The sequence below is a fragment of the Symsagittifera roscoffensis genome, chromosome 2 (genome assembly GCF_963678635.1).
Source record: "Symsagittifera roscoffensis chromosome 2, txSymRosc1.1, whole genome shotgun sequence".
Taxonomy (NCBI): domain Eukaryota; kingdom Metazoa; phylum Xenacoelomorpha; order Acoela; family Convolutidae; genus Symsagittifera; species Symsagittifera roscoffensis.
Genome location: NC_087063.1, coordinates 38567115 through 38581820, shown reverse-complemented (window position 1 = coordinate 38581820; position 14706 = coordinate 38567115). Strand labels below are relative to the sequence as shown.

At 34.5% G+C, this 14706-nt stretch overlaps 1 protein-coding gene across 1 annotated transcript in view; it reads right to left on the bottom strand.

Annotated features, from left to right (window-relative positions):
* Window positions 1-225: 225 nt before the first annotated feature.
* Window positions 226-14706, bottom strand: part of LOC134838851 (uncharacterized) — a 224900-nt gene continuing 210419 nt past the window's right edge. The window contains exons 14-16 of the mRNA XM_063854138.1: window positions 1124-1198; window positions 908-1054; window positions 226-753 (exon numbers count right to left, since the gene is read on the bottom strand). Of these exons, the coding sequence (XP_063710208.1) occupies window positions 466-753; window positions 908-1054; window positions 1124-1198 (510 nt within the window). The 3' untranslated portion in view covers window positions 226-465. The remainder of the gene's footprint in view (window positions 754-907; window positions 1055-1123; window positions 1199-14706) is intronic.

Here is a 14706-nt window from a genome sequence, read left to right as displayed (position 1 = left end):
AGTAGATGTGAAGCCAAGTATTCTTAAGGTATGCAGCTGAGTGGTGTAGCCAGCAATGCAGAGTTCAGATCCCCGCTACCGCTTGGCATTTATACATCTATTTTTTACGGCTTAAATTCGTGAATAAAAAAATAGGGGGTGAAGATTGCTGCTAGAGAAATCACGAGGAAACGTTCAAAATGAAACTTTAAAGAGAATAAGTAAAAACATATAATTTAACTTGCAATTCTAAAAAATAAATGGCCATTGAGTGATCGACAGCTAAAAATTTTGAGTTAAGTTTACTCTTGCATTGTTTTTTTGCTCATATCTTCGTCAATAAGATTTAGAAGCGCTGAATGCGTATTTACAATAAATTGATTTTTTCGATGATAGAGAGAGAGAGAGATAGAATGATGATCGCGATGCTGCAGAAGCAAAGAGATTGAACTATGGAGAGCTTTTCGATTCTTTTCTTTCCTGAGGCTAGACTTTGTGTAGCATGCGAGTGCGTCTGATTTCGGTCTGAGTACGGACGAGACACTGTATCACATAGGGGGTGAGATTAGCTTCGGAGCATGTCTGTAGAAGAGGGGTGGCGGAAGAGAGAGATTGGAGGAGTGAGAGGAAGTGGGTGCACTGGTCCTCTGAGCAGAAGAAGAGCAGCATGGGCAGTTGATTGTCCACTAGGTTAGTGTTGTCAACTATCTCAAACTCGTCTGCCACATCTCCCTGCAAGGACGACTCAGCAGAGTTACAGCTGCGACGGAAATCCTAAGCATAACCAACAGCATGTTTGCACAACACGTGCAGTAACATCGCATCCAATGCATCACATAGTTGGGTATTGTAGAGTAAAATTTGATTCCTGTGCACAACGTACACCAACGCAAGAGAAGCTCGTTTTGTGATTACCTAATAAACTTACCAGAACTACAAAGTCCCTGGACGCATCTGAATTGTTTCCAGCAAATACACTAGAGTCGGCTGTGATGACTCGCCAGATATCAGACAATCTGAACTTCTCCACAGCGTAGAACTCTTCTCTTTCTCTTTCATATCGACATACTGCAGCCTGTCAACAAATTATAACCCTAAACACTTGATTCCATTTCGAGAATTAATTTTAAAAATTGATTATTACATTGGAACTGTCCATAACAAGTGCCGTTGCCTTCACTGGAATAGGTCGTCCCTTCTGTTTGCGATGACCAGAAGACTGAAACATAAACTAATTTGACTATATAGTGCTGATTTAAATTAACCGGACAAAACGATCTAAACTTGAAATTTAAAACGCGTTTTTCTCAAATTGAGTTGAGATTTTGGCTTTTCTTAGTTCAAAAATTACGCCAAAAGTGATACGTTGATCACAGACATAATTAAATCAAAGAGATGCCCTTTAAGCCCTTTATATTTCTAGAACTATTTATGATTGGCGCTTTTTTGATAACATTAACCCAACTTGAGAAAACTGGATGAACAGGTAAAGTTTTTATTCCGCTGGAAATCAAATTAAATTCCACTTTCGAAACTAGAAATCGTAGAAAACTACAAATTTGCACGTTCGTATTTGGAGAGTGCTATCTATGTCACGCTCAACTGATAAATTTTCAATTGAACTCAAAAAATGCATATAGACCTAAGTGCATTCATAAATGCATCAATGTGTATGAATGCACATCTGTAGTTATTAGAGCATTTCAAGACTTTTTCCTGAAAAAAAAAAGAAAAAAAATCAGCAAGACCTATATAGGAGTCTTCTCTACAGCCAACATTACTCTTAAAAACATAGCCAACAAACAGTTGGAAAAGTGTCAATGAACAGAGGATTTTTTGGAAAGTTCGAAAACTGAATAAAAAATATATCAAGTTGAAGCTCTCTTAAAACAAGAATAATTAAAATGTTTTTTTTTTCAATATATATTTATCATTCCGCTGTAAAAATTAGAAATAGAACTCATTTTAAAAAGTCATTAATGTTTGTTCGCGCCATTTCCGTTTTAATATTTGTAGAGCACAATTTGCTGGTATTTTAGCAATTGAATTTAAATTGAACTTAAAAAAAGGGTTACGATCTTTTAGCCGACCAATCTTTAAGCTTACAGAGTGAAAAATGAGTCTTTTAGCAGATCAACAAAAAACATCTGTTCTGAGCCTACTAAAATATCGGTCTGCATAAAACCGGTCTGCTAAAATACCTAGCACTATTAAAAAGAAATGAAAAGTCAAACCGCAAAAAAAAATAAATCAAATGAGTTAGAACCGAAGTGTAACTCATAGAGTAATTTCGGATAGGGTACACCGTCTGCTCGTCACGCTATCTTATTTTCGGCCGGATAGATTCGTGCAACTTCTTAGTCTAATACCGATCCTAATCTTACTCTTATACTATCTAGTCTCAGGTTGTTTAACTAGTCTCTGCTAGGCTCAATAGATCTAGGGTATACTGGTTTATTGCGGCTGCTGAAGTGCTCGGGAGAGTCCAACTAATTTCTAAGTTAAATTCAAATCTCTCTGGTGCTGAAATTACAAGTAACTTCAGCACTTACAAATAAGTGGGTTGTTAGTTAGATGGATCATGATTGGTTAATATTAAATACTTTACATTGGTAAAACATTTAATTTATCCAATCATAAAATATAGTTTAGATCAGGTTCCACCCATCCGGGTTTTACAGAGTTTTTTAGAACAGTTCTTCTGTAATTCAAGGGTGGATGATGGACGTTGGTATTTGGCGAACATCATAATTTTCTTTCGCTTCTTCTTGTGACAACGACTGAGTCTCTGCAACAAAGTCAATTCTGATTCCAGAATGGTTGGCTATGTCAGGTTTTTCTGTTCTGCGTGGAGAACTTCTTTTGTGTATGATCTAGTTTGGGAATGGCGTGGAGATTGTGCGTGGAGGGGATGCCTGGTTACTCGGATCTGTACGTATACTTGAACATCGAGGTGGTCATTGGTCTAGTTCAATGAAGTCCTTTTCTGCGAAGTCAAGTCGTACTCTAAATCCTTTGAGTTGTGATTGTGAGCGGCATATCGATTGTAGTTGGTCATTCTCTCTCGAGTGTAGTGAGGTCGTCTTGTCTTTTGATGTTCGTCCTTGGTGTTGTATTCTGATCTATATATTGCATCATGTGATTTTACATTTTATAAAACTTTTATTAGTTTAATATTTTTTAATAATGATTTTAGTTAGTTGTTTTCACAAAAGCTTTTTGTTTTAGTTCGGTTATTTTGAAGAGTTACTCACCCTTGAGTAGCTCTTATTAAAAATAAAGGTGTGGTCACAAAGCGTGGATGTAGCGCGGTGGGTTAGGCCGGCTATAGAGCATGCTCAGGACGTCCTTTCCTGGTGGGTTAGGCCAGGAGTGGGAGTATGATTTCATGCGGTGTTTGTGAGGGGTCCTGTTATGTGACAACGTTTTATGTTGGGTTTGTTGTGGTTTTACTTATGTCTTGTTGGTTATGTACTTTTTCCAAAAAGCAAATTGTTTGTGGTATGGGTTTGTCTTTCGACTTTTTTGTGTTTTATTATTTCTTTCTAAGACTTTGTAATAGTCTTCAAAAGAATAAATTATCCAGTTTTAAACTGGGTTAATCCGGTTTGGGCACCGTTGGTTTCCTTTTCTTAGTCATGCTGTTATTCTATGATTTGTGGTATTTAGTAAGCTGCGTTGGTTAGTTTTGTTTAGTATATGATTCCTTTCCAACCGGGTTAAAGGAAAGTTTGAAACATGTTATTGTATGTTAGAGTTGTTGAGTGTGAAAACTTGAAACTGAAATTCATTATTTTAAACAATTCTTCGTGGGCGAGCTGTGCGAGTGTGGATAGAATTTCTGTGCGAATGAATGAAAATATCTAAAGGTTAGTACTGCAATTGCATTTTATTAATTTACTACATAGAATTTAGAAATTTACTGCTAGTCATGGGGGAATATTAAGATACAAATTTTCATCATAATTAGATTTACTGCTTGTGGGGGAAAATTTTAGAAATGAATTTACTGCATTGGTATTAAATTTATAAATTTATAAGTGTAAGAGATTAATAGAATTTTTGAAATCTGTTTGATGAAATTTGCGATTTTTATTTGTCTTTTGTGGTTTTTGTAGGTGATCGTCGGATGAAGGCTAAAAATCTAAAGAAAACATGAATAAAGTATGGTGAGTTTTTTAATATTTTAATTAGTTAGTAATATTCATTTAATTCATACTTACCTGTTAGTCGTCGGGGAAAAAACCGTGGGAAAAGATGTCGTGAATTAGTTCTGAAGTTGTTAGTAGTTTAGCTAAGATGCGGATGATATTTTTAGTTTGAAGCAGTGGCCAAAGCAATTGAAGTGCCTTAATAGTGGTTAGTTCTTCAGTGCCTACTGCAAACTCATAAGGTGTGTTTTGGATTAAGTTATATAATTTGTGGTTAAATTTAGTGTTGTGGATGAATTCTAAAATTGGGATTTCTATAGGTTGCAGGAACTCGTGCGGGATAAGGAAGGGTCGGGATTCTTCGGCGTTGAAGGTTTTGGTGATTGGGCAGAAAATGTACATTTGGGTTATGGGGTCATAATTACGAAGAATACCATGGAGGTTAGTGTCTTTAATACAATATGTGAAATTTAGGAAATACGGTGAAGTGTATTTTGAATTGATGAATTGGAAACGATGGTGTGATTGTCTAGAGGGTGTGTGGAGGTCAAAGTGATTTTGGATGAAACGATAGTAACTGTATGTATGTGTTTGTTTAGTGCGCAACATAATATCGTGTGAGCAGTGTAAATCTCTTTCGTGTGGTGCAAGGAAATGAAAGGTTAGTGAAAAGATTTGGAAGCGTTCTTTAAAACTTTCGTATGCTTGTGTGTTTGTTAGTGCTTCTGAAATAATGTGATCAAACTTTCGGTCGAAGATATTTAGTGTAAATACATATGGTGTCTTGATGAAAAATTTCTCGGTGATTTGTGGATTAGCGAAGCGATCGTCGTCTAAGAATTGATCTTGGTTAGCTCTAATGATGTTGTGATCGTAATATTCTAGTGTATATTCATTAGCTCTAGGTGCAGTGTGTATTTTTAGTGATTTTTTATATCCAACGTAAGTAAATTGTCTAGCGGTTAGTGGTGTAGTGAGTTGATATAGCATGTCCTTGTTTCGTTCTATATCGATGGAAGTGCTGGATAAAGGTAAGCAAAGAGGGTTAGTGAAATGATAGTATGAGGTCCAAGAGAGAGTGGGCATTAAAACGTATTCATCTACAAAGTTGCGTGTTTCGTTAGCGTCGTGAGGGGTGTTTAAGGTGTATTGTGGAAATGAGGGTAAAGTGATAGCTAAAAATTCTTTAGTGTTAGTATGCTGGGGGTGGTTGATGTATTCACGGGCTGTTCCTGGTTTTGCTGGGAAAGGATGGTTGGGGAATTTTCTTTTAAAAGTGCGGTAAGCTCTATTAGTGTTTAGTGAAGATATAGTGGATGTGGATGATGGTGTTAATGATTCAGTATAATTTGAAGAGGGTGTAGGGGGATTGGATGAATTTGTAGTGGAGGAGATTTGGTTTATGGTCGGGGTGTTAAGGTGGTAGGGTTGCTGTTGGAGTGTAATAAAATTTTCTAGCTCTGGGGAGATTCGGGGGGTGTCTGGAGAATGAGATGATTGGTCAGAATGGTATGAGGAGTAGGTTGGGGTAACTTGGGAAGCATAAGAGGGTGTCGGAGTGATTGGGTCAGGGTTATTGGACAATATGGGTTGAAAAGGAGGTTGAGAAAAATTAGAAGGGTTATGAAAATTATTGGATGGGGATGGTTCTGAGTCGGCAAATTCATCGGGGGTTTCAATATTCGGGTTATTTAGCTGTGAGATGGAGTATAAAACTGAAATATGTGAGTTAGTGTCGGAATTCATGCCTGATGTTACATTGCTAGATGGAAAATCGGGTGGCGGAAAAGCAAAAAGTGGTATGATTGGGATTGGAGAGGAAAGATTGGTTGGATGGGAATTTGATCGGTGTAGTGATCCAAGTTGGCGGCTCATCGTGGGCTAAAAAAATTATTATTTTGAGATTGAAAAGCGGTGGTATGGGGCTGTTCAATAATTTGTTCATAAGTATTATCATCTTGTGATTGATGTGTCATTATATGTTGGACGGGACTTTGCGATGTATTGAGTCGAAAATTTGGATTATGTGTGATTGCTAAATTTCGAAAATTTCGTGGGACTAGGGATAGTGGATGGTTATTTGGTAGGGGTGGTAATTGTGGTGCCGTTGGCTGTGTGTCGACATTGTTATGTTCTTCGTCGTATGTATTTTGTCGTGTTGTTATTTTTGTGTTATATTCTTTTATTTGTGCTTCTAAAAGAATTTTGTTTATAGATGTAGAAAAGATTCCAAAAAATCCTGCAAAGAGTATGCGTGCTACGCTTGCTTGTCTGTTTACTTGTGTGTGTATAGCACATGTATTGTAGATTCCTTTTAAGAGTGAGAAAAGAAATCCAATAAAGTTAAACATTGCGTATAAAATAGTCAATTTTTCTAAGATGTAGTAGGGCCATCCTAGAAAATCGAGGATTTCATTCTTGAGTGTAACAAAGCTAAAAATGTTGATTGGTGATATATCTTGGGGACGGTATTTTTCGCCGTTTAGATATATATAATCTTTAATGTCTTTAAAATATCCGCTATAGTCTTGCGTGTAGATATCGGCAAATCCTGCGGTTTCTGCAAGTTTGCGTAAGTTTTGGTCTATTGATTGTCTTTGTATAGTGTCCATTTGTGTTAATAATTCTTGGAATTGTTGTGTTCTAATGTGATGTTGAATATCTGATTTTGAATAGATTCCTATTGATTGTAAATCTATATTTGGGTTTCGAGCAATAGCGCGAATGCTTTCTGGTGAAAATTTTTTGAGTGATTGCATTAATGTGGGATATGGAGTGAGAAGATAATATTTATTTTCATCAGGGTTTAGTTGTACTACATTGTGGCTGTTTTCTGATCCACATGGGACTGCGGTATCCCAGAAATAGGTTCTTCGTGAAAGTGTATCCACGAAATGTACTTTATTCTTATAAAAGATAGGGATTCTTTTATAACATCGTTTATCTTCAAAAACGTATAGTGGTGATACTTTTTTGGTACAAGTATAAAACCATAAGATGTTTCCTTCGTAGTCTAAAAAATTTGATCTATTTCCTGATAATAAGTATCCTGCGTAGGGTATTTTTAATACTGCTAGTGCAAGTGATTGTAATATTTGTGTTCGTTCTAATTCGCATAGTTGGTGTAGTGTTTCTAATTCGGAGAGTGACATTTCTTGAAAAATGCGGCTAATTGTATAGTCTAGTTTCATATCCAAATGAATATCATAGTGGATATTACCGAAATATGTAGTATTCATTAGTGATAATTCTTGTAAGCGTGTGCTTCTGGTGTCATAAGGTTTTAGATGTCCACCAGGTTGTCCGTTGCTTTTTTCAAAATTAACTGGTATATAGGATGTTCCTTCGTTTAGAGGATGACCTGTGGCATATGGGTCGATTTTTACTTTTCCAGTGGTCATGTCGAATCCTTTTTCGTATTCAACTAATATTTCAGAGTATTGTGTTCTGTGAAGTGGATTCCTGTATTTACATGCAAGTTCTGTTTCTTGATATATTTGAAAACGTGTCAATTTATTTTCTATATTGTCTATGTTTCTAAAATCGGAACTTAGTTTGCGTGATGGATGGACTTGTTCATATGGAATTGATTGTATAAAATATTTTTCGTGAAATTTTATCATACGAGCGTGTATTTTTGCTACTTGAAATGTTGTACATGTATCTTCGGGGAACCAAACAATTGTTGCTTGTGTTCTTGTTGTAGGGTCGCAATATCCTTGATCATTTTTACAAGGTAGTCGGATTCCTTGATAGATCATTGTATTATCAGATAAATCTCGTGTGAGTTGTATTTTTTCGAGTTGTATTTTCCAATCGAAAAACATTATTTCTTGGTATCCTTTATTTTTCGTGTCTGCTTTGCAGTTTGATGGGTTATTTATACCAATGTGTGGTATCCAATGTTTATCATGTAGGTCATAGGTTAATCGTCCGTGTGCGCCGTTATACGGGTATTTTTCGTCTAGTTTTATATGTCCTTGGTGTCTTTCAAGTTGTGATTGATGTACAGAGTCTGAAAAAACTTGAAAATTAACTAATTTTCTTTGGGAATTTTTATTTTGTGTGATGTTTAGTCTAAGTAATTCATTTTTACAATCGTCGGGATTGAGATGTAAGAGGCGTTCTATATTACTTTGATAGAATGATTCATGGTCAAGTCGGTTTTTGTTTCCGTTCGAGACTTGTGAACAATGTACTTTCTTTTCGGAAAATGTCGCTGTGAATTTATAACCTGTAACTGTTGTTGCTCGGGCTTTGGAATAGAGTGTTGCTATTATATCTGTGGTTTCTATAGCTTGTGGTTCTGTTTCACATTGTGATACTTGATTTATTGCATATTTATGTAGTGTTTTTTGTTCATTTTCTTCACAATCGTAATGTGTTACTAATAAATCTTGTGGTCCTGTACGAGGGGAAGGGTTTATGTTTTGATTTGAGGTTACTAGAAAAAGGAGTTGGAGAAAAATTAATAATTTTAGAATATACATGTGTATGATAATCCTGAGTATGGGTTATAAAATGTAATGTAACCAATTGTGTTTTTGGTGTATCTGTCGTATTTATATATTACTTCAGTAGTTATAAACGGTGGTGGTAGTGATTGAGCTGTTATGTTAGGTGGATTTAATGGGTAGGGATGTTGGGTAATGTTATTTAACTTAACTGTGATTTCAAACTTTAATTGTAAACTGTTTTGTTGGAGTATTTGAATATTGTGATCACGGATATCGTTATGAATATCTTGGCGATATTGTAATCTATTAAGTGCCCAGTTATGAAGGCGGTTACTTTCTTGATGTTGTCCAAATAATGGTGGAGGTGCTGTAAATGTATTCCAATCTAATCTTAAAGGAATATTTATTGATGATTGTTCTCGATATCTGGCGTCGAGATTATTTGGAAAATTTAAGTTAAAGGGTAGTGGTGAAAATTGGCTTATTGATGGTGTTGATGGTAGTGATAATGTTTCTGGTAGTGATGAGGATGTTGTTGTATCCGTAGAAATATCTATGGGGTCATTGACTAAATTTGGTTCACCTTGTGTGAATGAATGTGTAGTCCAATATGGCAGTCGTGATGTTAGGTTTGGGGGGTTAAAGGGATTTTCACGTATTTGTTCAGATGTTGGTGTTGAACCTAAGTAATCTGATGGTAAGCTTGAGGTGCTACGTTGTGAAAAAAGTGTAGGAGTTTCTGGTGTGATACCAGTGGTGTTTTCTGGAGTGGTTTGTGATGGGGATTGAGGTATATCAAAATGAACTCGGGGAGTTTGAAAATTTCTATTTCGTCGAGGATGTATAATTTGTCTATTTATTTCTGTTGTGTTTTGGTTTTGACTAAGGTTTCGTATTCTACTTAGTTCTTGTGGTAGTGTTGGGTAAAGATTATATGTTGGTTCACTTAGAGATGCTTGTCGTTGAACTGGTTCTAGTGGTTCAGATAAACGAGCGTGCCGTTCTTCAAAAGTGTATGGATTGTCTTGAAAAGAAATTCGTGTAGATGTTTGAGGATTTTGAGTAGTTGAAGGTGGTGTTGGATTATCTTGGGATGATGTCGGTGAAGACTGATTCTGTGACTGTTGAGTAGCAATTTTTGATGGATTTTTGAATTTTTATTTTAGTGGGAAGGTTTATGTTTATTATAATATTCTTCCAAAAAAATAATTAGAAAAATTGTTGCTAGGGCAAATGTGATGATTGCTTTCTTTATACATTTACATATTGTCAAAATGAGGGATGATAAAAATGTTATGAAAATTACAAACAATAAAAAAATATCAGTTCTACTGAAAATTGTTCGTATCATTTAGACAAGTTGTTAAAATCGTACCTGTGGATATATTCAAGGGTTTTGGAAAGTTGGAGGAATAGTTCGAGTATTGTGTAGAAAATTAAAAAAATGTTACAAAAAATGATTAGGATTATTAGAAAATATTCAAGTATATCAAAAAGAAATATTATAAAGGCTTCAAGTATTGAAAAAAAATGTTTAAAATTTATAAGTATTTGAGCAACTGTTTGAGAGAAGAGCATTTAAGAAATGATCTCTTGGTCGAATATTTTTTGCTGTTTGAGGCGATTTTCTAGTGTGGTCGAATTATTTATTAGTTTTTTGACAAGTGGGTTGAGTTTTGTAAAAAATTGTTGGGGGCAATTTTCATGGTGACTGGGAGGTCGTCTTTTTCTTTATTTTTGTTTGTCAAATGATCCGGGGTATGGTGAGATTTTTATACTTTAGGCTAATTAAAATCTTCATTTTGTTACTTTAGGCTAAGTTATCAAATTTGTTTTGGGGGTATTCGTGGTCTGAGTTGGGGAAATATTGTTGATCTTTGGGTTATTAGATAAGGGAGGGGTACGGTATTATGGTGATATTTATTTTAGCTGTCAAGTTGGAGTGGTTTGCTTATTTTTGACCTGGAGGTTGTAAAGTTATAGTTAGAGATGTGCCTGGAGTTCTAGATTATTCGTCTAATTGATCTTAGTTTGAGTTAGAGAAAGTGGCGGATTGGATGAATCCTATTGGTCTATTGTGAACTAGAATTATTGCGTACTTGTGAGCATGTTATTTTGAAAAATTGAAATGAAAAATGTTACGGAGGTTTCAAGATTGTGAAGTATAAAATCTCAAAATTACTTTTTAAATTCTACTTTTTTTAATATTTTAGATTGGGGGATGAACATTTTGTAGTTTTTACGTGGTTGATTTCGGAGTCTTGTTGTTTTTCTATGTTCTGATTTGTCTATTTCTTCTTGGGGTATTATTTGTTCTGTCATTTTTCTATTTTTTCTTGGTTTTGGAGATTCTTTATGGTTTTGTGTATTGTTTTTGGTGGCGGTTGGTTTTGTGTTTTGATTTTCGGTGGGGTTATCATTTTGTTCTGTGTTTTTCAGATGTGGTTCGTTTTGAATGATTTTTAATCCTGTGAAAGAATATAATTGAGTTAATTCGCGGAGTGCGTATTCTTTTGGGTAATAAGGTAATAGGTTGTTTCGGTGCTGAACGATTTCTTTTTTGTTTGAGTCGGTAATTTTATATGTGACATCAGTGGGTTTTGCAATTATTTGGTAGGGTCCTTTTCGGAGGGGTTGTAATTTTTTAGAAATTCCTTTTTGAGTATTAAAATTAGGTATTAAAACAAATGTTCCAATTTTTAAATCGGAGGCTGGTGTAAAACGTGAATTGATTTGTTCATTGATGTTTTGTCTTTGTAATAACTTTTTCGTTATTTTTTGATAAATTTCATTGTGTTTCTTATCTCTATTTAAAATCCATTCGGTGTGTGTACCGGAGGCTAATTTAAGAATTTGTGGGTGATGAAAATGATCTTCATCGTGCGTATGTAATGAGAGGTTATAACAAATTGAGTCTTTATTTGGTTGACAATAACCTTGTGCGTTTTTATGGGAATTTGCTGTAAACATTATTGGTTTGCGTGGCTTTTGGTTGAAAACCATTTCGTATGGTGACATTCCTAAAGTTGTCGTAATTTGTGAATTATACGCTAAGGGAAATAATTTTACATCTGCTGACCATTCGGTATATTTTGTATCATTTCCGTTGATGATACATCTAAGATATTCTTGTAGTGAACGGTTCATACCTTCGACTAAGCCGTTTGTCCAAGGTGCATGAGATGTACGTGGTTTGTGTTTAATGTTGTATAAATGACATAGTGTTATAATTTCATTATTTATGAATTCTGTACCGTTGTCTGTAACTAAAATTTCTGGTAGTCCGAATTTTGCTATCCAGTGTTCATAGAGTGTTGTGTAAGCATAATAAGCGTTACAATGTGGTACTGGGTTAAGTGCTACATAATGTGTAAATGCGTCAACAATTACCATAATGTAGGAGTTTCCTTCGGATGAGGGTGAAATTGGTCCTTTAGTATCAAATGAGATACGATGATTGAAGTACAAACTTTGTCCTTTAAAATCTTGTTTTTGTGCTATTTGTTTTTGATTTGGGTAAGGTTTATTTAGTTGACATACTATACAATCATTGCATAGTACTTTTATCCAAATTGGTGCATTTGGAAAGTAAAAATTTTGCATAAAATTTGAATATGTTTTTTCTGATCCAGAGTGTCCTTTAATATTTTGTGTATGTGAAATATTAAAAGCTATAAGAATCATACTTAAAGGGAGACATGGAACTGTAGATTCATTCAGGTTATACTCTAAAAGGTCTGTATTTTCGTTAATTGTTGTATTATTGAATTTTCGAAAATATCGGAGGAGTGTTTTGTTTCCTAGAATGGTTGAATCTGCTTTGATAGGTTTAGTTTTATATTTGTGCCATGATTTCAGTTGTCTAATTATCGGGTCAAGATTTTGATATTGTTTCAGTGTTGAAATTGTAATCGTATCTGTTGGGGGGAGAAAAATGTTTTCGATTTCTAATTTAGATAAGGGTATTGTATCAAGTGGGTCGTGAAGGTCAAAAACTTGATTTATTGTGTATTTTGAATCATTTGTTTGTGGTCCTGATAAATTTATTTTATCAGTTAAATCTTCTTTTTCAATTAGTGGAAAATGGTCTTTTTTAGGCGGGTGTTGTTTTGTTCGTTTTTGTTGGGTGTTACTTTTTATCCATTGAGAATATGGGATTGGTTTGAAGGTTGATGTTCCAAGTAAATCAACTTCATAATGATTATTTTGACAATCTAAATAAAGTGGGAAATGTTGTAAATTATTTATTTGTGATTGTTCAATATCAGTTTTAACTGCATATTTGCATTCTAATCGAGGTGATGTTTCGTTTTCTGCAAGGTAGAATTTTATGTTTTTGGGTATTTCAACTGTTGTTTTTCGTGTAAGTAATTCAGGTGGTGTATTTCGACTTAAGGTGTCTGGTAATGCAAGATTTTTTCCTGCAGTCCAAACTATATGTAAGTTTGGAAACTTCATTAGAATTAGTTGAAATCTGTAAACTCGGTGGTTTGGGTTAGATTTCTGTGTGAAAAGAAAAATGATTGGTTTGTGGTCTGTGAATAAAACTGTTGGATGTTTTGATCCAAGTATCAGAAATTCATATTCTGTCAGTGTATATATTATGGCTGTACATTCTCTCATTAGAGTTGAGAGTCGTAGCTCTGCTTGAGTGAATAATCGGGAATTTGCTGATATCAGGTTCATTTTATTTGTACCATTATGTGATTGTAATAGTGCTGCGCCGATGCCAAAGTTCGAAGCATCGCACATTGCATAAAATGGTTGATCAGGGTCTGGGATTGTATTTGAAATTTGTTCGGTTAAAAGTTTCTTTATTTCTTCGAATCGTGCTTGATGTTCTGTATTCCATTCAAAATTATTTTGTTGTCTAAGGATATTGTAAAATGGTCGTAGATATAATTGCATTTTATAAACATATTTACTTAAAAAGTTTAACATTCCAAGGAATTCTTGGATTTTCTTTTTATTTGTTGGTGGTTGAAGTTTTTGAATAGCGTCAATGCGTGATTTCAGTGGAGTTATTGTTTTTCTTTCTATGTTATGTCCTAAGAATTTAACTCTTGTCAAAAAGAAGTGTGATTTATCGGGGGCGGCCTTCAGATTTTCGTTCTGAAGTATTTGGTGGTATTTTTCTAAAACATTGAACATTTCGTCTTTTGTTTGTGATTGCATAAAAACATCGTCTAGATAGGTGATTGCGTTTTTCTTGAGTATTAGTGGTCTAAAAATTTTGCTCATAAAAGCTGAAAATGCTGCTGGTCCTATGGATATTCCATAGAATAAGCGGTTAAATTCATATTGTTGGTTTCCGATAACAAATTGTGTTAAACGTCGTGATTGTTCATCTAGTGGCATTTGATTGTATGCACTATTCATATCGGCGGTTGTAAAGTATTTGCCGTTTATTTTTGTTAAAATAACTTGTATTGGTTCAATGGGCCAATTACATTTTGATTCATCTATGAGTGAATTGAGGTATCTAGCATCGAGAACGATTTTTAATGATTCTCCTTTAGCTAGAATGATAACGGGGTTGATGAATGTGTTGCCTTTTGGTTGTTCTTCTTTATTAACTGGTGATATAATATTGTACTGTTCTAAAATATCGAGTAATCTGTTTACTTTATCATGTAAGTGAATTGGTACTTTACTTGCTCTCTGTTTTTTGAAAACTGCGTCTGGTTTTAATGGGAGATGTAGTGATGAACTGATTTTTCCAACATCAAATTTTGATGTTGCATAGACTGATGAATATTTAATTAGCTGTTTGGCTAACTTTTCGAATTCGTCTTGTGTTATTTGTGAATGTTGGAAATTAAACATTGTTAAAAATTTTTGTTGGTCCTCTGTGTAGTTACTGATGTTGAATGTAGGTTTGAAATATGGAGTTTTTGTGAAATAATCCGTATTTCTGTTTTCGTTACTTATTATATTATTTATAGATAATTCTTCATTAAGAATTGTAGATTGGCAAATATCTAGTAATTGGAGTATGTTATTTACGCGATAGGCTTTTTCGTGTATTGGTGATATTGTAGCGTTGGTTTCACAATATCCTAAAAGTCCTAAAGGTAATGTTACTTGGTAAGGTGTGTTGTTATAAACATGTAAGGAAA